Below are 20,921 nucleotides of genomic sequence, written 5' to 3' on the forward strand. Positions count from 1 at the left end.
AGGGAACTGCACTGGCTCCCTATTCGCTACCGGGCCAGGTTTAAGGTTCTTGTACTTGTGTACAAAGCCCTAAACAACTTGGGACCAGGATACCTGAGAGAGCGCCTTCTCCCTTACCAGCCTGCCCGGTCACTGAGGTCATCCGAGGGCCTGCTCCTGGTGGTTCCACATAGACCCATCCTCCGATTGGAATCCACCAGGGGAAGAGCCTTCAGCGTGGTGGCGCCCCTCCTGTGGAACTCCCTGCCTCTGGAGGTCAGGCAGGCGCCAACCTTGTACTCCTTTCGGCGCCTCCTGAAAACATCTTTATTCCAAGAAGCCTTTTCTTAATATGCAGCCTTGAAACTCAGTTTTTGCTTCTTTTAAATTTTGTTTTAACTGTTTTATTCTGTTTTTATTTTCATTTTATCTTGTACACCGGTCTGAAATTTTTCAATGGGGAGCGGTATATAAATATTCTAAATAAATAAATAAATAAATAATCCGCAGATTGCGGATTGGAAGCTCAAGCCGGCGTTCCCTGGCAGAAGCGGCGATCAAACTTCAAGCTTCTTTGGGATTCTGATTTCTTCGCCGCTGTGCTACACCAGCACACACTTTAAAAACAAAACAGAAAGCAGTGTTAACTTAGAGAGAAACTGGCTTTATTATGTTACAGAATGGAACGACTGAAGAAGTTACGTCGGAAGAAGAGGAGGAGGAAGATATGGGTGAAGTACGTGTGTCTGCTTGTCTGCAAGCATCGTTTGCTCTTTGTTCCTGCTTCTGGCGCGCTTTACTCTGTCCAGGAAAAGAGGACAGAAGACCAGGAGGAGGGGGCTGAAATTGCGCCAAGATCCTCACTCCCCAAATTCCTGACCTTGTGTGCCCCCGCCTTGGAACGCCTTGGCTGTCCTTTTAAGCCTTATTGCCAACAAGGCGCTCTCCGCTGTGTGCACTCATGTGTGAATGTGCCTCCCCCAGTATGAGAGACACTAACTGATGCAGAACGTCAAGGCACCTGCACGCCGCCAGTGTCGCTGCTGCTGCTCTTAGTGTGTTAATTTGTCTTCTAGGACATTGATCTAGATCATTATGATATGAAGGAGGAACCTGTTGATGGGAAGAAATCTGAGGATGACGGCATTGAAAAAGAGAACCTGGCAATCCTAGAAAAAATCAGAAAGAATCAAAGACAAGATCACCTAAATGTAAGTGGATAAACCAGAGCCCTTTGCTAGGGTGCACACGCCGCTTCTCTGCCTGCAGCCTGTCTTGCTGGAAGGGCCTGGAAAAGTAACGTGCAGCGGGGGATACGGCATCTGCATCAAAAGCTTGACAAAATAACTTGATTCTAAAGCTGTTTGATGTTGTCAAGCTGTGCGCCTTCCAAAAGACCCAAACCCTCATCTTTTGCAATGGGCACGGCAAAAAGGCAGAACATAAACTTGGCTCCTAATTGGGTATCGGTTTGGGGCGTTTTATTGTTGTATGCCACCTTGGGATATTTTAAATCAACAACGTTTGCATGCGGAAGGTCCCAGCCTCGAACCAAAGGGAGAATCATAGAATAGCAGAGTTGGAAGGGGCCTACAAGGCCATCAGGCCAAACCCCCCACCCCCCGCTCAATGCAGGAATCCACCTTAGAGCACACCTGACAGATGGTTGTCCAGCTGCCTCTGGAAGGCCTCTAGTGTGGGAGAGCCCACAACCTCCCTAGGTCACTAGTCCCATTGCCGTACTGCTCTAACAGTCTTAGAGGCTGGTAAGAAATAAATATTTTATTTATTTATTTATTTATTTATTTATTTATTTATTTATTTATTAAATTTATATACCGCCCTATAGCCGAAGCTCTCTGGGCGGTTTATTACATTGGAAAGGGCCAAGGCTCAGTTGCGCAGAAGGCCCCGGGTTCAATGGCCGGCATCTTCAGGTAAGGCTGAGAAAGCCCCCCCTGCCTGAAACCCTTGAGGGTCGCTTCCCAGCCAGTGTAGACTTTTACTGAGCTAGGTGGACCAGTGGTCTGACTTGATAGAAGGCCACTTCCTCAGGCTCCACAAAACCTTGGTTCATGGATCAACAGAAATAATGTTTGTATCTCCCTTGATTTAAACAAACGTTAGATTGTGGTTGAAAACCTCTTTGTCACTGCTGCTGAAGAAACGTAGTTCTTCCAGCCAGATTGGTTCGCTCTTGGGAGCATTACTTAACTCCTTTGCTCACTGTTAGATTTGTCCGTCCAGCTCCAGGTCCCTTATGTGTTAAATGTGGATGTACCCAATTGCATAGAAAGAGGGTGCAAAAATAGCAGAAAGGGAAGCCCAGGTAGGAGAGCAGGCAGTATTGTAGAGAGAGAGGCCCAGCTTGGGAGGGGGTGCTGTAATACCCCCCTTTTTTTGACCTGAGGGCGCTTGCAGGGAAGACGTGGCAGGAATGGCAGATGCTGAAGCATTTACCTGCACTCCGCCTCTGTCTTCTCCTCTCCTGTGCTACCTCCAGTATCTGAGGCAGGAAGCCTGTGTGCACCAGTTGCTGGGGACATGGGTGGGAGGGTGCTGTTGCACCATGTCCTGCTTCATTGGTCCCTGGCCAATGGCTGGTTGGCCACTGTTTGAACGGAGTGCTGGACTGGATGGACCCTTGGTTTTCTTCCGCGTTTTCAGTAGCCGTGTCTCTGTGCCAGCATTTTCTGTACGTTCTCTTCGGTAGATCTATGCTAGTTTCATGGCTGTATTAGGAATGAAGCTTCTAAAATTATTTATTTATTTATTTATTTATTTATTACATTTCTATACCGCCCAATAGCCGGAGCTCTCTGGGCGGTTCACAAAAATTAAAAACATTCAAAGTATAAAACAACAGTATGAAACCATAATATAAAACACAATATAAAAGCTCAACCAGATAAAAACAGCAGCAATGCAAAATTACAATTTTAAAACACCAAGTTAAAATTTATTTATAGACTGTTAAAATGCTGGGAGAATAAAAAGGTCTTCACCTGGCGTCTAAAAGCATATAATGTAGGTGCCAAGCGAACCTCCTTAGGTTTATATCATTGCAGTCCTTCTGTGCTTTCTTTCTGTTTTTTATTTATTTATTTATTACATTTGTATACCGCCCAATAGCCGAAGCTCTCTGGGCGGTTCACAAAAATTAAAACCACAATAAAACAACCAATAGGTTAAAAGCACAAATACAAAATACAGTATAAAAAGCACAACCAGGATAAAACCATGCAGCAAAATTGATATAAGATTAAAATACAGAGTTAAAACAGTAAAATTTAAATTTAAGTTAAAATTAAGTGTTAAAATACTGAGAGAATAAAAAGGTCTTCAGCTGGCAACGAAAGGAGTACAGTGTAGGCGCTCATGGGGAGCTCATTCCACAACCGGGGTACCACAGCGGAGAAAGCCCTCCTCCTAGTAGCCACCTGCCTCACTTCCTTTGGCAGGGGCTCATGGAGAAGGGCCCCTGTAGATGATCTTAAGGTCCGGGCAGGTACATATGGGAGGAGGCGTTCCTTCAAATAACCTGGCCCCAAACAGTTTAGGGCTTTAAATGTCAATACCAGCACTTTGAATTGGGCCCGGACCTGGACTGGCAGCCAATGAAGCTGGAAAAGGACTGGCATAATGTGATCTCGCCAGCCAGTCCCTGTTAGTAAACGGGCTGCCCTGTTTTGTACCAGCTGAAGCTTCCGGACCGTTTTCAAAGGCAGCCCCACGTATAACGCATTGCAGTAATCCAAGCGAGAGGTTATCACCAGAGCATGGATAACTGTAGCTAGGCTATCACTGTCCAGATAAGGGCGCAGTTGGTATATCAGCCTAAGCTGATAAAAGGTGCTCTTTGCCACTGAGTTCACCTGTGCCTCAAGTGACAGTTCTGGATCGAAGAGCACCCCCAAACTACGGACCCGATCCTTTAGGGAGAGTGCAACCCCGTCCAGGACAGGGCAAACATCACCTCGCCGGACAAATGAACCACCCGCTAACAGTACCTCCGTCTTGTCTGGATTGAGTTTCAGTTTGTTAGCCTTCATCCAGTCCATTACCGTGCCCAGGCACTGGTTCAGAACAGGCACTGCCTCACCTGGGTTTGATGAAAAGGAAAGGTAGAGCTGGGTATCATCCGCATATTGATGACACCTCCGTCCACATCTCCGGATAACCTCCCCCAGCAGCTTCATGTATATGTTAAACAGCATAGGGGATAAGATAGAGCCCTGCGGAACCCCATGGCTTAGAAACTCCCCCCCCCCCCCCGGCCCCAGGAATGATCTTCTGAACCCCATTTTACAATCTTTTCCTGGTCACCTGGCTGAATTCTTAATGTCCCCTATTACTTTGGAACTCAGTCAAATCAATCACCGAGCAAGTGGCCAAGATTTTGAACTTGGCCATTTCTGTTAGATCCTCTATGATTACTTGTCTTTTTAATAGCTAACTGTACGCTCAGCCTTTTTGTATGTAACTTTTGTTGGAATGGTCTATTGACTGCGAAACGTTGTTGTTGTTACCCCCCTAGTTACGTGTGTACAGAGAAAATATAAACGCACTCACCGAGAATGTCTTCCAGCTTGTCAAATGTTTAGAACCTTAATAACCTAAAATAAAGGGGGGGGAGATTAATGGCCCCAGTAGTTGGGGTGTCCCGTCCCCCCCAAAGCTGAAGAAGAGAATCAAGCTCTTTCCTTTCACTACTTTCCAGGGTGCCGTTTCTGGGTCTGTCCAGGCTTCTGATCGACTTATGAAAGAACTCAGGGATATTTACAGGTCACAGAGTTACAAGACAGGTAAGAGGTTTGCATTTTTTCTGGCTCAAAAGTCTTATAACATTTCCTTGTGATATGGGAAACAATTACTTTTTTTTAAGAGATTAAAATTAAAAACAATGACACTTTATCAAAAGGCTACGAGTTGAAATAGTAACTTTAAGCGCCTGGATATTTGTATGAAGCAGATCAAGCACTAATAGCCTCGTATTGTACAGTAAGAGAAACCCCACTGCGTTGCTGGTGATGTCCCTGCATGCTCAGAGGCACCGCTCTCTTCTTTATTTCCAAGTGTATTTTCATAGAATCATAGAACAGTGGAGTTGGAAGGGGCCTCTAAGGCCATCCAGCCCCCTGCTCAATGCAGGAATCCACCTTAAAGCATCCCTTGACAGACGGCTGTCCAGCTGCCTTTTGCACCAGGCTCTGGTTGGTGGATCGTGAAATTCTAGCAAAAGAACACAAATTAGTTCCAGCCAGCCTGGAGCTTGCCTGCCTCTGCTATCGCACAATCCTTCCAAGCTAATGATAGTTTCTACAGAATTCCCTCAATGCTGTGTATGACGCTGGTGGACTCTAGCTGTACCTTCCCCAACCTGGTGCCCTCCAGATGTGTTGGATTTCAACTCCCATCACCCCTGGCCATCAGAGCCCAGTGGGAGTTGTGGTCATCTGGAGGCTATGCCAGCTCTTTCGCCCTGCATTCTGTTGAGGAATATTTGTGCACTTGGTTTGTGAGAAGCAACACGCGCTTGTTCTCCTACAGATCAGCCTGCCCCGCCAGTTATCTGACTGCCTTCTTCGTTCTGTTCAGTGCCTGAAATAGCACAGCAGAGAAACAAAGGGCATCGCATTGTTTTGGACACTCTCTCTCTCTCTCTCTCTCTTGAGTTCAAAGACTTTTTAGCAGCAGTTTCCCGCAAGGCCAGGCTATGTTGAGGGACCTTGGTGGCCGTTTACAGCGTCCGTACTGTACAGAGGAATGGCCTGCGGTGCTGGCGAAGGGGTGCTTGCAACTGCATTAATGCCACACGTTCCCATAGGATGATCACCCCTCTAAAACGGCCCTTGGCCCTTGTGGTGGATCTATCAGAGAGGGTCACCCTGTGACCTCCAAGTACACTATCCAAAACTAAACGGAATGTGAAAATACTCCAGATACGCGAAGAGAGTTTATCATAGACGAATAATAGAACTTATGGCATTGAGCTTCTAAATTACTAATGGATAATGGCAAAGATCTGATTTTAAATTGGTTAGTGTGCATTATAGCTTACTCTTTGTTTAGAATATGATTTGCATTGGTTACGTAGTTTTAATTTCTTGGACTAGATTTGTACGGAGATTTTATGAAGAAAAGGAACAAGATTTGGAAAACGAAGTCAACCAGGGTGGCAAGAATGTGTGCCATGATGCTTGTGGAACTGTATCTGGGTGGAGGACCCTTGGTAGGGTGGATGATGCTACGGGGCAAGGCCACGCCCCCTGACATCATCCCGTCCCAGGCTGAAGCCTCAGTTGGAACTCCTCCAGGGGGAGCCTTGTTCGGGGACCCAGTTTTGGGGGGTGGGCGGGGGGGTGGGAGTCCTCAGTCGGGAAGAGTCCACACGCCCTGAAGCTGCCCTGTCTGAAGCAGTCCTCCATCCGGCCCCTTGGTTGGGGTAGCTGTGCTGAACTCACACCTTCTCCCCCCACACACACACACACTTGGGGAGGACATGGGGCAGGCGTCACACGCTCCCTCCCAGTTGCCACCATGAGCGGCATGCCAGGGAGGGCTGGGAAATCCCAGGTGCTGCGTTGGCACCTGCAAATCTGAAATGGTTCCAGGCTCTCAGCTTGCCATGAGGGACAACCTGTGCTTGAAAAGGGCCACCTTGATCTAATGAACCGAGATCGCGTGGGGCTGCCCCAGCAAAACATCCAAGGCAGCAAGAGTTCAACCTTTGGTTTTATTTTATTCTACTTTAAAACTGGGGCAGGTGGACGTGAGATCGAGACACACTAGGAAATCACTAGAGGGTTTGCAGTCGTCGGGGCTCACAGTTGTTTAGCGGCAGCAGCTACAAAAAGCTCCTCCAGCCCCCCACCCAAATTAGCCTGCTGCAATGAAGAAGGCTTGGGAGAAAACCAGGAGTGGATTCGTGTGTGGAGGGACTGTGAGCTCATTCTTTCCAATAGATTGCTCATGGTATTTGGGAAGTAATTGGCTCACTAGCTTGAACCATAATTTTGCATTTGACTCCACGTTCGCACCACTATTTTGCATGTTGAAGACTTCAGGGTTCTTGTAAAAAATAGAGTCGGGGTGTGAAAGCCTGAAGTCTGTTCAAGCAGGGTGGAAAGTTACTCCCTGGATCAAGACTTTGTGTGTCTCACTTTGGAATAAAGTACACGGCCTAAGCAATCCGATTCATCCATCTGGTTTTAAATTTAGTTGCAAGACTCCCAGAGCACATGTGTTTGGTGGGGGTATTTCTGGTTTCTTTCTAAGTCTGGAGGATAACCTAGTTAGTTACGTTGGGGGGGGGGGGGAGGCGTCCTTAAGATTCGTGTGTAATCTGTGCCCAGGGCCTTAGCTATCTTTAGAGGTAAGCTCCTGATGCATGGTGGTAATCCCAGGGAGGAAGGGTTGTGTTTGCTCTTGCCAAAGGCACCTTACGGACAGGTGTATTGCTGGGGGCGGGGGCGGGGGGGGGGGACATGAGCAGCTCTGCATCCTCACCCCATCCAGCTTCTTGATGATTGGGCTGTTGGCTCGAACGCTGGCACTGGAAGCTTAGCCAGGCAAAGGTGAGAGTTTCACACAATGCAAAAAAAGGCCGTTTATAATCGGGAGGCACACTGGTGTCTGCTACCTGGGGTGGGGTGGGGGATGCAGCTAGGCTCCTGCTGGGCTCCTGCGTCCCCAAGTCCTTCCACTGAGCTCTCCAGCCCAGGCTCCCTGTTTTTGCTCACAGAGCAGTTCTTTCCCCCGAGAGCAGGGGTGGGCAGAAAGTAGATCTCCAGATGCTTTAGTCGTCAGTTCCCAGCTTTCCTGACCATGGGCCGTGCTGGAAGGGGCTTCTGGGAGCTGAAGTTCCAGACATCTGGAGATCTGCCTTCTGCCCCATCTGCTCTAGAGATCCTGTCCAACCGACTTCTCACCTGACCCCTAGAAGATGATGCACATCTTTTGTGGTTGATGACAACTCCTTTTCCTTAGCAAATGGGGCGTTTGTGAGTCTTTCATGAATCCCCATCGGCTCTGCTGCTCAGTGTCTGAGTCTCCAAACTGGGAGAATGGGGATTTAAACGGTAAATGTGGTTCAGTGTAAGCCGGTGTGATGTGATGCCCTTTGGGGTAAAAACAAATGAGCACCCCGATCTCATATATGTCGATGGGGTCTTGAGTTGGCAGCGACTGAGCAGGAAAGGGGTCTTGGGGTGGTGGGAGGGGGCTGAACGGAATCATCAACCCTGCTGTGAAAACAGGAAGTTCCATTTAGGGATCAATAGGAAAGGAATTGAGAACGGCCAATATTGTAATGCTGTTACATAAATTTGGAATACTGTCTACAGTTCTCATCTCTGGTACCTCCAGATGGTTGTTGTAGATCTGGAAAATGTGCAGAAAAGGACTACCAAGACCATCAAGGGGCTGGAGCAGCTCCCCTATGAAGACAGGTTGCAGTACGCTGGGCTTTCTGGGTTAGAAAGACAAGACCGGGGTGGGGACGTGACGGGGACGTGACAGCAGCGGATAAAACACTGCCCAGTGCGTAGGAAGAGGAGCAGGCGCGGCTTCTTCCCTCTGGCTCCCACGAGGCGGCACCCGGAGGTCACCCCAGGAAGCCGAATGGTGGGAGATTCCCGGGGTGGTGGTAAAAGGAGGCTCTGCTTCATATGAGGCATCATCAAACTGTAGAACAGCCTTCTCCCAACCTGGGGCCCTCCAGATGTGTTTGACTGCAACTTCCGGCATCCCCAGCCAGCATGGCCAATGGCTGCTGATGATGGGAGTTGTAGTCCAACACATACAGAGGTGAACCAGGGTGGGGAGGCTGCTGCAGAATTGGCTCCCACACGATGTAGCAAGAGCCACCGACTTGGATGGGGCTTAAAAGGGGAGGAGGCAAATTCGCGGAGGACGAAGCCGCCCGTGGCCACGTATTCGCTCCAGCGTGGGAGGCCGTGGGCTGCCCCGCATCCACTGCTGCAGAACACGAGCAGGAGGGTGCTGCTGCGCTCAGGCCCTGCTTGTGGGGCTTTCCCCGTTTGGGCGTCCCGGTTGGCCGCTTTGTGAAGAGGAGGCTGGACTGGGTAGGAGGACCCTTGGTCTGGCGCAGCGGAGCTGCTCTGCGGGGGCACGGTCGCTTCACCTGCCGCCCTCAGAGAGGGGTTTTTATTCCTGGACGCGTGTGGCCGATCTGATGCCCTTGCGACAGCCGCCCCCGGCTGCTTTTTTCCGCCCCCGGCGTTCCTGGACGTGCAGCTTGGAGGCTCAGCGGGCGTGGAGCTGGTCATCATCTACATGGGAGGCTGTGATCGCCATGTAGGGGCAGGATAGACGTATTAGTAACTTCGTAGAAAAAATTGGCCCTCAGGGTACGAAGGAGGGAGAGCTCTTGTGGCCGCGTACGCGGAGTTCTGCTCCACCCACCCACCCCCAAAAGAGCTCCCTGATGCTAGAGACACTGTTCAGCTCACGCCACATCCCTTTCTGTTCAAGTGCCGCGGAGTTCTTCTGAATAGCAGCGCATGTTCCAGTAAAGGTTCTAATCCAGTCCTCTTTTCCCCTTCTATTTTCCACAGGGATTTATTCAGTGGAACTTGTAAATGACAGCTTGTATGAGTGGCATGTAAAACTTCTAAAGTAAGTTCACGCCCGTCCCCTGCGCTCGCGCCCGTCCCCCAACACAGTCCTAAACCTGTGGTTTTAGCTTTTCACACATGGACAGAGCTGTTGCTGATACTGCACAAAAATAATGATAATCAGACTTTCACATCGAGGAAACCTAAATTATGTGGCCACAGCTTAGCAAATGTGTGCATGTTTCAGACTACAACCTCTTGTGGATTTCATTGATTAGATTGATTGGCCAATGTATTTATTTATTTTTTAAAAATAATACTTTTATAAAGAAAACTGCGGATGGCAAGTGCCACTGTAGAAAAGGTGTCCTTCCCTGTGTGGGATGATGGAGGAGGAGGAGGAGGAGGAGGAGGAGGAGGAGGAGGAGGAGGAGGAGGAGGAATGCGCCTCTTCTGAATCAGACCCTGCTGTGTGTCATGTGTCTGTTATCTAAGAACGGATTTATTTCATTGCTGTGAAAAGAGCTGAACCAGACTTCTCCTTTCTTTGCCCCCTTTGGGGCTTCAGAATTTTCAGACAAATCTTTGCAGTCTGCTGACCTGACTAGACATGACAGTGTGCTGTAGTTTGGGATTGTGTATTTATTTATTTATTACATTTTTATACCGCCCAATAGCCAAAGCTCTCTGGGCGGTTCACAGAGAGTGAAAACAACATTTAGTGTTATTGTTTTCACTAAATAGCTGGAGTGTGTGTGCGTGTGTGTGTTTCAGAAGGGGACTGCGGTGTGGAGGGAGCAGGGGCTTTAACCCTTTGTCCCCACCAGGGTCCCAATCGGAAGTGGAGCTCTCCACACCTGCTGTTTTTCAATGGGAGAGGAAACACAAGTTTGCGAAAGCAGAGCTGTTTGGGATGCAAAATTCTGCCCTCTGGGCTCCTAAGCATGGGGCAAAGTTTCAGGGAGTGCTCCTGCCCCCAGTGTCAGCAATGCTGCCCTCCAGACAAACGCTTGTATGCCACCAGCATGTTCATTAAGGCCCTTAGCTACGGGTGAGGCACTCCCATGCAGACAGCTGACTCTGCATTTGGAAGAAAATACTTCATTGTGTGGTATTGCTTAATTATTTGAAAAGGGAGTGATAGCCATTGAAATCCGAGTGACTCAAGCTCTTCTGCTTTTTCTCTTTCTCCTCGTAATCGCAAGGGTTGATCCTGACAGCCCATTACATAGTGATCTTCAAGTCTTAAAAGAAAAAGAAGGTGTAGAGTTTATTTTGCTCAACTTCTCTTTTAAGGTAAGAAAAAATGTCTCCTTCAGTGTATAAATGCAAAGCTGATTTCAGTACTGCTCCTGCTCCTCCTGCTGCTGCTAGAACTGTGTTTAGGAAAAGCTCAGTTTGTCCAGCCAGCTCTGAGTGAGGAGCTTCGTATCCAAGATTTAGACGAACGGGAAAAAGGGAATGATGAATGTTGAAAGTCTCTATCTGCAGCAGGTAACCAAATGTACAATTTTTTTGGACTTCTGATGTACTTTTTCTTGTTTTAGGACAACTTCCCCTTTGACCCTCCGTTTGTGCGAGTGGTCTCTCCTGTGCTTACGGGCGGGTAGGTGTCAGCTCCTGTTTTCTTACTAGACATTCTTCAGGAATCACCGCGGCATTTGTTCTCTGTGTTTGGTGAACTGCTCCATGATCTGCTGCCACATAGGAGGTTTTATGCAGCGCAGTGACCCGTCATAGGTAACGGGCATTTCAGATGTTGTTGCCCCAACTTAAATCTAGCTAGATAAAAGAGTTGCGTTTTTTAAATGCAGTGCCATCTTCTCACCTTACAAAGGGATTCAAGGCAGCCTGCACAAATTCTTAAATTCCTATTGTAATCAACACGAAATTTAAAACAGCAATACTAAAACCAGGGGCAAGAGAAAACACTAAACAGGCACTTCCTCAAAGCAACCAGCCAGCCAAGTGGCCCTGAAAGCAGCATTGAAAGCCATCCACCACGGCCACCAAAACCAAAAATTGCCTGCCGCCAAAGCTCAAGTAAAGAGGACAGATTCTGCCTGCTACCTAAAAGTTACAAAAGGTAGCTCCAGGTGAACCAAAGACCTACCTCAGGCAGCATCCCATTTTCCTCACAATGGCCGTGAGATGCCCCTGAGAAGGCCACAAGCAGGCCGGGAGGCAAGGGAGCCCCCTCCCACTGTCTTTGCCCGGCCACTGGCCTTTGGAGGCGATGCAGCCTCTAAACCAGGAGGTAACAAATGACCCTCGTGGCTCGTAGCCATTGATAGCCTCATTCTCCATGGATTTATTTCACTCCCCTTTTTAAGGCGTCACTGGGGGCCATCACATCTTGTGACATTGAATTCCATCGTTTTCATTGTGCCGTCTGTGGCTTTGCATAGTTTGGGCCTTCTGCACCTTTCCACAAGCCAGTTGGAAGGTGGGAGAGGCTTCCAGTGGAACTTTGTTGACCGAGGAACTGTGGGAGAACTGTGGGAGAAGTGTCTCTCCAAAACCATCTGCTCTGTAGCTTGGGCAGGCGGGCGGGCAGGCGGGCGGTGTGTGTGTAGAGCTGCAGGGGTTCCCATGGTTGTAGGAGCAGCTAGGAAAGCAAAGCTTGGTGTTTTGAAACGAGAGTTTTGGGAGAATGGTAGGCCTGGACTTCTGCGATGGTCCCACGTTGCCCAGGGAAGAAATCTGGCAAATGACATGGAAAAATAAAAGTTCAAACCCAGATCTCTTGTCAGCTGCTTTTCTCTATGAGGCTGGCAGAGATAGAGGACATCAATGGGTTTGTTTTATGTCGCTGTTCAGGTCTGTTCTAATTTAGGTGCATGGAGCCAACGGCTTCATTATTTCAAGGGGCACGGATTCAGTTCCAGTAGAAGACCCATCTGTGATGACCCACCCACCTCCCGGCTCCTTGCCTCACCTCCTACGGGAACCCCCCCCCCCCCATACTCTTCTGACTGAAACATGAGAGGCAGTTGCCTGAGGACTGCAGGACTGCCTGGATGTTGTTTGGTTACGTTTCCAGCTTTGATTCCTGCCCACAAGCACCTTGGTCCTCTCTCGCCCCCCCCCCCCCCCGCTCCCCATTCACTCATGACACTATGAATGAGAACGAGGCCAGCGTTGGCTGCTTTTGCTAAAGCACAGGTTGAACAGTGAAAATATGGGCGAGCCGTTCCCCTGAATATTGCAAGATGTGAAGAGCAACAGTCAAGGCATGTCAGAAATTGGAGCGTGCTTTTAAATGCTCTCATGGGTCAGGTTCCGATGCACCGGGAAACTCTGGCTTCTTGCTATGAGCAAGCCTCAGCCTCACGCCCGCCCCTGATTGCAGCTGCTAGGGGGACATGACAAGCTTTACTTCTTCTTTTAAACAATCCACAGTTCCCCTTGACATCTGAAAACATTGTTTTGATCCTGGCTTGTTTGCCAGACTTGGAGTTTATGGAAACCACAGTTCCCCACATTCAAATGTCAAGAGGAACTGCAGTTTGTTTAAAAGTGAAAACAGATACGTCTGATCTCATGGCCAAGAACGAGGAGGATGGGGAGCATGGGCTCTCCAGTGCTTGTTCACACGGGGAAGCCGTGGTTCCACATTGGATCTGAACTTGGGCCATCATGCAGTAAAGGGGATTTTCTTTTGTGTGTGACGTGTTTGCGTACATTTCATAAAGTGGGTGGGTGGGTGGGTGGGTGGGAATAACACTTCAATTCTGACACTTTGACATCAATAACTTCAGATTGTGTGAGTTGTTAACAGAAGAAGATGTGCCGGTTGGTTGGTTTTTTACCCTAGCTGGCGGGCGGGATGTGGGGGAGGGTTAGACGTGGTAAACTTTGAATGTTTATCTTGTTCCCTCTCCTATGGCTTTCTAAGCCGCTTACAAAGAAAGGGACTATAAAGTGCAATAGCATAAAAGACACTAAAATGAGAACAGGGTTGTTGCCAGAACAGTGATCTCCAAACCGTGTGCAGTGATTATGCTCAGTGGGGCGATTCTCCTTTGACTGCATCAGGACTCACGATGGAAGCCCCTGCCAGAGAAGGGTTGGCAGCTCTGAGGCCCCTGGATTTCAGAGCTTTGATGCTCTGAGCCCCCAAAGCTTCACCTCTGTGCTGCTCACCAGCTTTTATTGATTCATGTCCAAAATAATTCCAATAGGCCCAGCTAATGAGGGTGGCTTATCTTTGGCTGACAGAAATGGTTTTGACCTCTTCATGTCCCTTGCCAGCCATACCATGGATTGCTGGCTTCCATTCAAAGTGCCTCCCCGGCATTCACTCAGCCAAACGCGGGGCTGGGAAGATCACCTGGACCGGAGCAGTCTCCTCCCTGCCTGATTAGAAACGATATTCTCAGCATGCCTTTTCTGTCCTGCAGGTATGTTCTCGGCGGAGGTGCATTATGCATGGAACTTCTTACTAAACAGGTGAATACAAAATCCAAATCTTGCCCCAAACCGTCCACTCCGATGGAAATCCCCAGTCGTGACAGGACGGGGGACTCCAGTTTCCAGGTTCATTCTTTACTGCCCAATAGCTGAAGAGAGCTTCAGCGTTTGCAACCTGACTGAACATCGTGATTGCTATGAATCTCTATGGAATTGAGGAGTCTTTTATATTTTTCTTTGGTTTTGGTTCTGTCTTGCCAGATTTTAGAAATATATGCAACTTGGATTTCCGCCTTTTCACCTTAAGAGTTCTCTTTCATTACCTTTATGAATCCCTCCGGCCCTCAGTGGGAGATAACTGTGTTTTTAAAAAGTAGAACATTGATTCAAACCAACCTAGTTTAGTAGAGAGAAATCTACTTTTGGAAATGCAATACCATTCTGGGGGGGGAAAAATGTCTTTTCCTTTTCCCCTCTTTTAGGGTTGGAGTAGTGCCTACTCCACAGAATCCGTCATCATGCAGATCAATGCCACATTAGTCAAAGGAAAAGCCAGAGTGCAGTTTGGAGCAAATAAGGTAAACTTCTGCCAGTGCGCTTTTTCAGCCATTAAGAACGTTGTGTGTTCTGACGTGAAGCCTGAGTTCCTTGGAGGAAGCATAGGATGAAAATGCAATGAATAATAATTCATGGATGGGGAAGTGTGGTTGTAGAGACAGAGTCGGGGGATTCCTGCCCCCAAAGAGTGCTTCTTGACTCTGGCAGGACTGGGAAGCCAAGGGTCTCTCCTTCCTGCCTCAGAGGGCCCAGTTGTCATCCTGAACCGTTGCCGCCCACGTCAAGGGCTCCCTTGGCATCATGAAACATTTGCCTGTGGTCACCTTCTGTCAGGAAACAGGTCAGCCAATGATTCTTGATCAGTTGATGACTGCAGTCCCAGCCCTATCATGTAAAAGTGCAACATTGACATCAAACCAGCTGTGTGCTGAGGAACCATTTGGGGAGGAACAAGGTGGGTTGAAGCACTGAGGTGGAAGGATTCAGTGCCTGAAACGGAACGGCACGTTCTGAGTGAACGGCAGTTCTTCGTGGCCTATAGATCCTGCAGCCTCCACCCCAGTGGCCTGTCACGACTGCTGTGGTCAGCTGAGGGGGCCCTTTTGGTAGGACCACCCATATCAATTGACAAGCAATAAAAACATCACTAGTGCAATCAATACAGGAGGTTGGGGTGGGTGGAGGATCAAAGCAACAGATAGAAACATCACAACGAATAATAACCAGCGGGGAGTCCGACTGCATTAAGGATCTGAGGACAGGGCCAAAGAAAACAGCAGCAGGGAAATCAAAAGCTCACTGAAACCAGCTTTTTGAAGCAATGGCAGGACCCTTGCAAGGAAGGAGAGCGGCTGGCTTCCCTGGGTGGGAAGCGGGTTCCATCGACACAGCGCCACTCCGGAAGAGCCCCTCGTGGGCCGCCAACAGCCTGGTTCAGCCTTGCATTTTTGTACGTCAGCATGTACAAAACGGCCTGGATGATCTTAGGCAGCAGGCACACACTTGGAGGGAGGTGGCCCTTTCAGGGCGCAATTCTGTGCATGCTTCAACAGTCAAAAAGCCCCCGGGCTACTTTCTTGAAGCCCCTCTCCAGAGCGCTTTTCTCCCCTCCCAATACCCATCGCAGTATCTGTGGAAAGGCAGCCTTTGAAGGCGGTGGCGGTGGCGAGGTTTCGTGCTGTTCATTGTGCCCTTTTGCTGTTAGAAACAGAACCCTCATTCCCCTCCGTGACTGGGATAGATCCATGTTAAACACACAGGTCAGCGACTGTTGCACCTATTTTGGCCTGCAGCTATTGTGGCCAGCAGCAGCAGTAGCAGACTAGGCCAGCTCTAATTTGTTTGATAGTTTCAAGCCCTTTGTTTTCATTAGTCATGGTTTAAATGTTGCATCTAACTATCTAAATCATGGATAAGGATTGGCCACAAACCAGGATGTGAAACCATCACATGGTTGTTATAGTCAAACCAAATAAACTGGTTAAGGGCACAATCCTATGAGTGTTTAGACATTAAAAGTCCCACAACTCCCAATATCCTCAGCCAAGTTAGCATCTAATGAAGGCCTGGTTGTTCTTGTTTTTAGACAATCCTAAACGTTGAGCTTGTGAGGAACATAAATCTATTTCATCTAAAATAAATACATGTCGATTCACAACATGGCTTGGATAAATACTTAAACCAATTGTCTTTTTTCCAGAACCAATATAACCTAGCAAGAGCACAGCAGTCCTATAAATCTCTAGTACAGTTACATGAGAAAAATGGTATGTATGGTATGTATGTATGGTATGGTAAAACACATAGTTTTGTAAGTATAACGTCAGAAGAGAGAGAGACAAATGCTTTCTGAGTGCTCCATTATCCATGTGGACTTTTCACATCACCTCCAAATTGGGTTTGGGGAAATTGATGATCATTAACTAATCCTTTACTTTCCTGATAGAAGGACAATCACAGCCCCCACCAAGGCATAATCTGTAGATTAATCAGCTAAAGAGGTTGTTGGTTGATTATGCAGCAGCAAGTTAAGGAAACACTTTTTGGAGGCTGTTTTGGTTCTGAGGTGTTAACAGATGCACGTGGGGTGCTGGGCTGTCATTCAAGGCGGCTTTTCCTCCTGACAATGAACAGTTTGTTTGATTTTTGTGGAGTGGGGGTGTTCGTGATACAAAAACATTTGCATTTAAATAATTTGGTTGAAAGACAGGCTGATTAACTGGTGGACACACTACATCAAAGGATGAAACACGTAAACAAATTGCGTCCAGATGTTGCGAATTCCTGCATAATCTCTTCCAGTTGTAGAACTGAATTCTTAAATCCAGAACTGGCTCAGACACACACACACTCTCTTGCATAACCCACACTTACCGAGCAGAGGTTGCATATGCAACCTGGCACCCATGGACACCACGGCTCATCATGGGTTAAATAACCCACAATGAGCCATAGCGTGACAGGGATTGCCTGGCAGACGATCAGACAAACTGTAGTTTGTTTTCTCGGTCCCTGGATTGTGTGTTTCTCTCCTCCTTTGCCCACTCCCTTCCCGTATCCCAAATGTGCCTTTGCAGCAATGTAGTACTGGCATGTAGAGTGACTGGGGTTTTTGACCACTCTTGCTTGCCATTTCTGTAGCCTGGCAAAACAACCCATGAAAAGCCTGCAGTTCTGGGTTTACATGTAACAGCAAGCCATCATTTAAACAACTCTAAATTCAAACCCCAATGACAAATCATGGGTTCTCTTTTGGGTTGTTTGTGGTTAAAAAAAACATGCGTTCATAATTCACAACAACCCATGTGTTACATAAAGCATGGATTAGCATTATGCATGAACCAGATCATAGACAGACAGACACATGTGGTCAGTCAAAGCACCTGCCTTGGCATTGGTCCTAGATCCCAGTGCCCCTGTCTATGATATAGCAATACAGCATAATAAATACATCTACAGAATGGACATTGCCATCACTATTGTGCACTTGTTAGTGCCTAACCCTTTTCTTTATACTTCCTGCAGGCTGGTTCACACCTCCAAAAGAAGATGGTTAATATTGTGGACTTCTCATGCACTTGGACCAATGTCAATAAAAGATTTTCCTTCCAACACAGATTCAAGCTACAAATACCCCTGTAACAGCCATACTGAAGACTCTAGCTAATAGATCATTAGTGGATAATCTGTTGACTGACACATCCAGTATAAGTTACAGCCGTACAATTCTGCTCTTCTGTCAAAGTATCTTGGACTGAACAGTTTAAGACTTTGCTGTACTGTCCCTATGGAATAAGCATTCCACGCCTCCCTCATCTTAGAAGTGTAAATCCTTCAAACCGGACTCTTGGTTTACTAAAATATCAATCAATAGCAACTCTTTCCCATACCGACTTCTGTATGCACTTAATTTTTTTTTCTCCTACACTGCGGACAGCAGAAAACGGCAATATATTTTATTTAAAGCCAACTGAGTTGAATAAAGCTAGTTTAATAATATGTTACAAAGTTTTTCAGGTCTCATGAAATCAGTCTTTTTTCCCCTCCCTGACCTAAATTTGAAAGCATTTGTAGAATTGCCAAATTTAATGATGATATATAGGAAAGCTGTAATGTTAAACCATTAAACTCCTTGAGGATATGAACTGCTTCTGGGCGGAGAGGTTCTTCAGTTGCCGTGCCGAAGCAGAGCCAGGCTGTGCGAATAGAACTGTGCGGCTAGTCATTTCCACTGGGGCATCCATTTTCTGCTGGGCTCTTGTATCTCCTTTGCAAGAAGGAGCCATAGGTATAAAGCTTGAAGTTATTTAAAATACTAGAAACCTTCTTTAGGCATTCGATTCTATTAACGGGTTGTTGCAATCATTTGTAGACTAATGAATTTAAAAAAGATTGACAAAAATCAAGAAGACACTCTTTTATAGTAAAAAAAAATTTTTTTTAAACAAAAGCCACAGTAACAAGTCCCAGGAATCTCTTGATTGAGGTTTTTTTTTAAATAAATAAATAAATGTGTTGCCATAGTCATGACCATGGTTTTGTTGAAAAGCTAATGGAGGACCCTGCTCTTCCTTTTTAGGAAATGAATCTGGATCTGTCACTGCTGTGAGTTGGTAACTGCTATATCATTGCCTTACCTTTTAAAAGAAAATCAGGTGTGGTTTTTATTTTTGGTAGTTGAATTTGTGTAGACCTTTTTGTTCACAGGAATTGAATTAAGGGTATAAGCACTTATTTTTAGAAGTCCAAAAATATCTTGGCTCCCTTCCCTTCTCAAATATATATATTAAATTTGTGCTTTCTTTGGTACCCAAGCATTTGGCTCAGGTGTTTGGTCACATATGCTGGTTTTTTGTTTGTTTGTTTTAGCTTGGAAGATGAAATTAGAAAGATTTGGCCTGATAGAAGAGAGTATTTTGTGCCGTCTTTTAAGGAGAGCCGGGGAAGACTTCCAGTCTCCTTGCTTATTTGGCTGTACATATTATTATTCCTATAAAATCCCGATAGCAGCCTTAAGTTGGAGGCCAAATTCTGTAAGCATTTCTACAGTTCCTTTAAAACCTGAGGTTAAACTTTGAATACATTATTGAATTCCTTAATATTCTAATGGACTAGCAGAATGACAGGTGCACCCCTGGCTTGCTTTTTATTTTTTGAGTTTCATTTTTCATTGCAGAATTATTTAGCAGTGTACGGTAATCTGTAAACTTGCATCAAGTTTATGAATAAAGAACCATTTTAAGAATTTTGTTTCTGGTTAGTATCTCTGGAGAGAATCTGGTTTCGGTGACAGAGTGCAGTATTTTTCTTGCAGCTGGTGGGTTGTAAAGATGAGGAATATCACTCAGAATTAAAAATTAGATCTACCTTGTGCTGTGTGTTAATATATTAGATGAAAATCATAAAGCCATCTTCTAGTAATTATATCTCATACAGCTTCCTAAAATATTAATTGAAGCAAATGATCCACTCAGCACCAGTGAAATAAAATTTTGTTGCATAATACCTACATGTTAGCATTTGTGAAGATCTAAACTGAAGAAGCAGAATGATTTCCTTTGAACTAGACATAGGAATATCAAATGCATGAATCAGACCTGGGAAATGCATTGAGCAGGGGGTTGGACTCGATGGCCTTGTAGGCCCCTTCCAACTCTACTATTCTACGATTCTATGAGTCTCTTGTGCTGTTTTTAAATGATCTAGTTCTCACTCAGAGCTTTAACTGAGGGTTGGGTTTGTCTTTCAGTTCCACACCTGTAACACTTATTGCCATATCTTTAGTGTGGCTTTGGTGATCTAATGTAATTTCGAACCTCTGTTGGCTGCTCTGAGGAGAAAGAAACCCTGCTAGAAGCATCTCATCTTTGTCCCATTCGCACATTCTAAGAGTGTGGATGCAAAGGTGGAACTTTTCTCTGATTGCCAGGGCCATTGGAGGCTTGTTGTAAGGCATAAAGGTGTGAGATATAAATAGTTTACAGAAATTTCACTCTTGCACCTTTAAACCTAGAGGGCAGAGTTTCACCTGTGGAGTTTCTACCTTTCATCACTGCATCTCCCATCTGTCAAACTTCTGCCTGTCATGAAATCCCACAATGGGGGGAGACAGGAGGAAGAGACATTCTGGCCCACTTTTTGTGCCTTCCTGTACAAGGCATGCATATTTCAAAGCCCGGAACCCAAAGGGGGGCTGTAACCCATCTTGCTTTATGTGTATTTTTAAGTTCATTCCTGTATATTTATTTTTACTGTTCCTGCCATCTACTTGGAGGATTCTAAAAAGTGCACCTGGAGAAACTAGTAAGCCTACTTCAGCAAACAAAGTCCTATCCAGTCCAATATCCTGTTTCCCACAGTGGCAAACCAGATGCCTCCAGGAAACCCACAAACTGGACATGAATGCCACAGCCCTCCTGTGGTTCCCCAGTGACTGGTGTTCAGAACATGTTGCCTCTGGTCCTGGAGGTCGTATATGAGTTAGGGAGGAAGCAGCAGCCAGGCACCTCTCCATTGTGCCTGGGTCCAGCTCCAGCTGAGAGCCCCCTCCCTCCTGCTGCCAACTGTCTCTGCAGAGGCCACCAGTGAGGGAGGAAGCAGCAGCCAGGCACCTCTCCATCGTGCCTGGGTCCAGCTCCAGCTGAGAGCCCCCTCCCTCCTGCTGCCAACTGTCTCTGCAGAGGCCACCAGTGAGGGAGGAAGCAGCAGCCAGGCACCTCTCCATCGTGCCTGGGTCCAGCTCCAGCTGAGAGCCCCCTCCCTCCTGCTGCCAACTGTCTCTGCAGAGGCCACCAGTGAGGGAGGAAGCAGCAGCCAGGCACCTCTCCATCGTGCCTGGGTCCAGCTCCAGCTGAGAGCCCCCTCCCTCCTGCTGCCAACTTTCAACTGTAACTG

At 47.0% G+C, this 20,921-nt stretch overlaps 1 protein-coding gene across 4 annotated transcripts in view; it reads left to right on the forward strand.

Annotated features, from left to right (window-relative positions):
* The window catches only part of UBE2Q2 (ubiquitin conjugating enzyme E2 Q2), a 36,328-nt gene extending 17,056 nt beyond the window's left edge, over positions 1 to 19,272 (forward strand). Inside the window, exons 4-13 of one of the 4 annotated variants that reach the window (XM_063142776.1) lie at positions 659 to 715; positions 1,056 to 1,190; positions 4,700 to 4,784; positions 9,558 to 9,618; positions 10,763 to 10,853; positions 11,105 to 11,163; positions 13,961 to 14,009; positions 14,453 to 14,548; positions 16,228 to 16,303; positions 17,553 to 19,272. In XM_063142776.1, coding sequence (XP_062998846.1) covers positions 659 to 715; positions 1,056 to 1,190; positions 4,700 to 4,784; positions 9,558 to 9,618; positions 10,763 to 10,853; positions 11,105 to 11,163; positions 13,961 to 14,009; positions 14,453 to 14,548; positions 16,228 to 16,303; positions 17,553 to 17,584 — 741 coding nt within the window. In that variant the 3' untranslated portion in view covers positions 17,585 to 19,272. The remainder of the gene's footprint in view (positions 1 to 658; positions 716 to 1,055; positions 1,191 to 4,699; positions 4,785 to 9,557; positions 9,619 to 10,762; positions 10,854 to 11,104; positions 11,164 to 13,960; positions 14,010 to 14,452; positions 14,549 to 16,227; positions 16,304 to 17,552) is intronic. The other 3 variants (XM_063142773.1, XM_063142774.1, XM_063142775.1) reach the window with 3 other exon arrangements.
* The last annotated feature ends 1,649 nt before the right edge of the window (positions 19,273 to 20,921 follow it).

This window comes from Elgaria multicarinata, chromosome 16, assembly GCF_023053635.1.
Source record: "Elgaria multicarinata webbii isolate HBS135686 ecotype San Diego chromosome 16, rElgMul1.1.pri, whole genome shotgun sequence".
Taxonomy (NCBI): domain Eukaryota; kingdom Metazoa; phylum Chordata; class Lepidosauria; order Squamata; family Anguidae; genus Elgaria; species Elgaria multicarinata.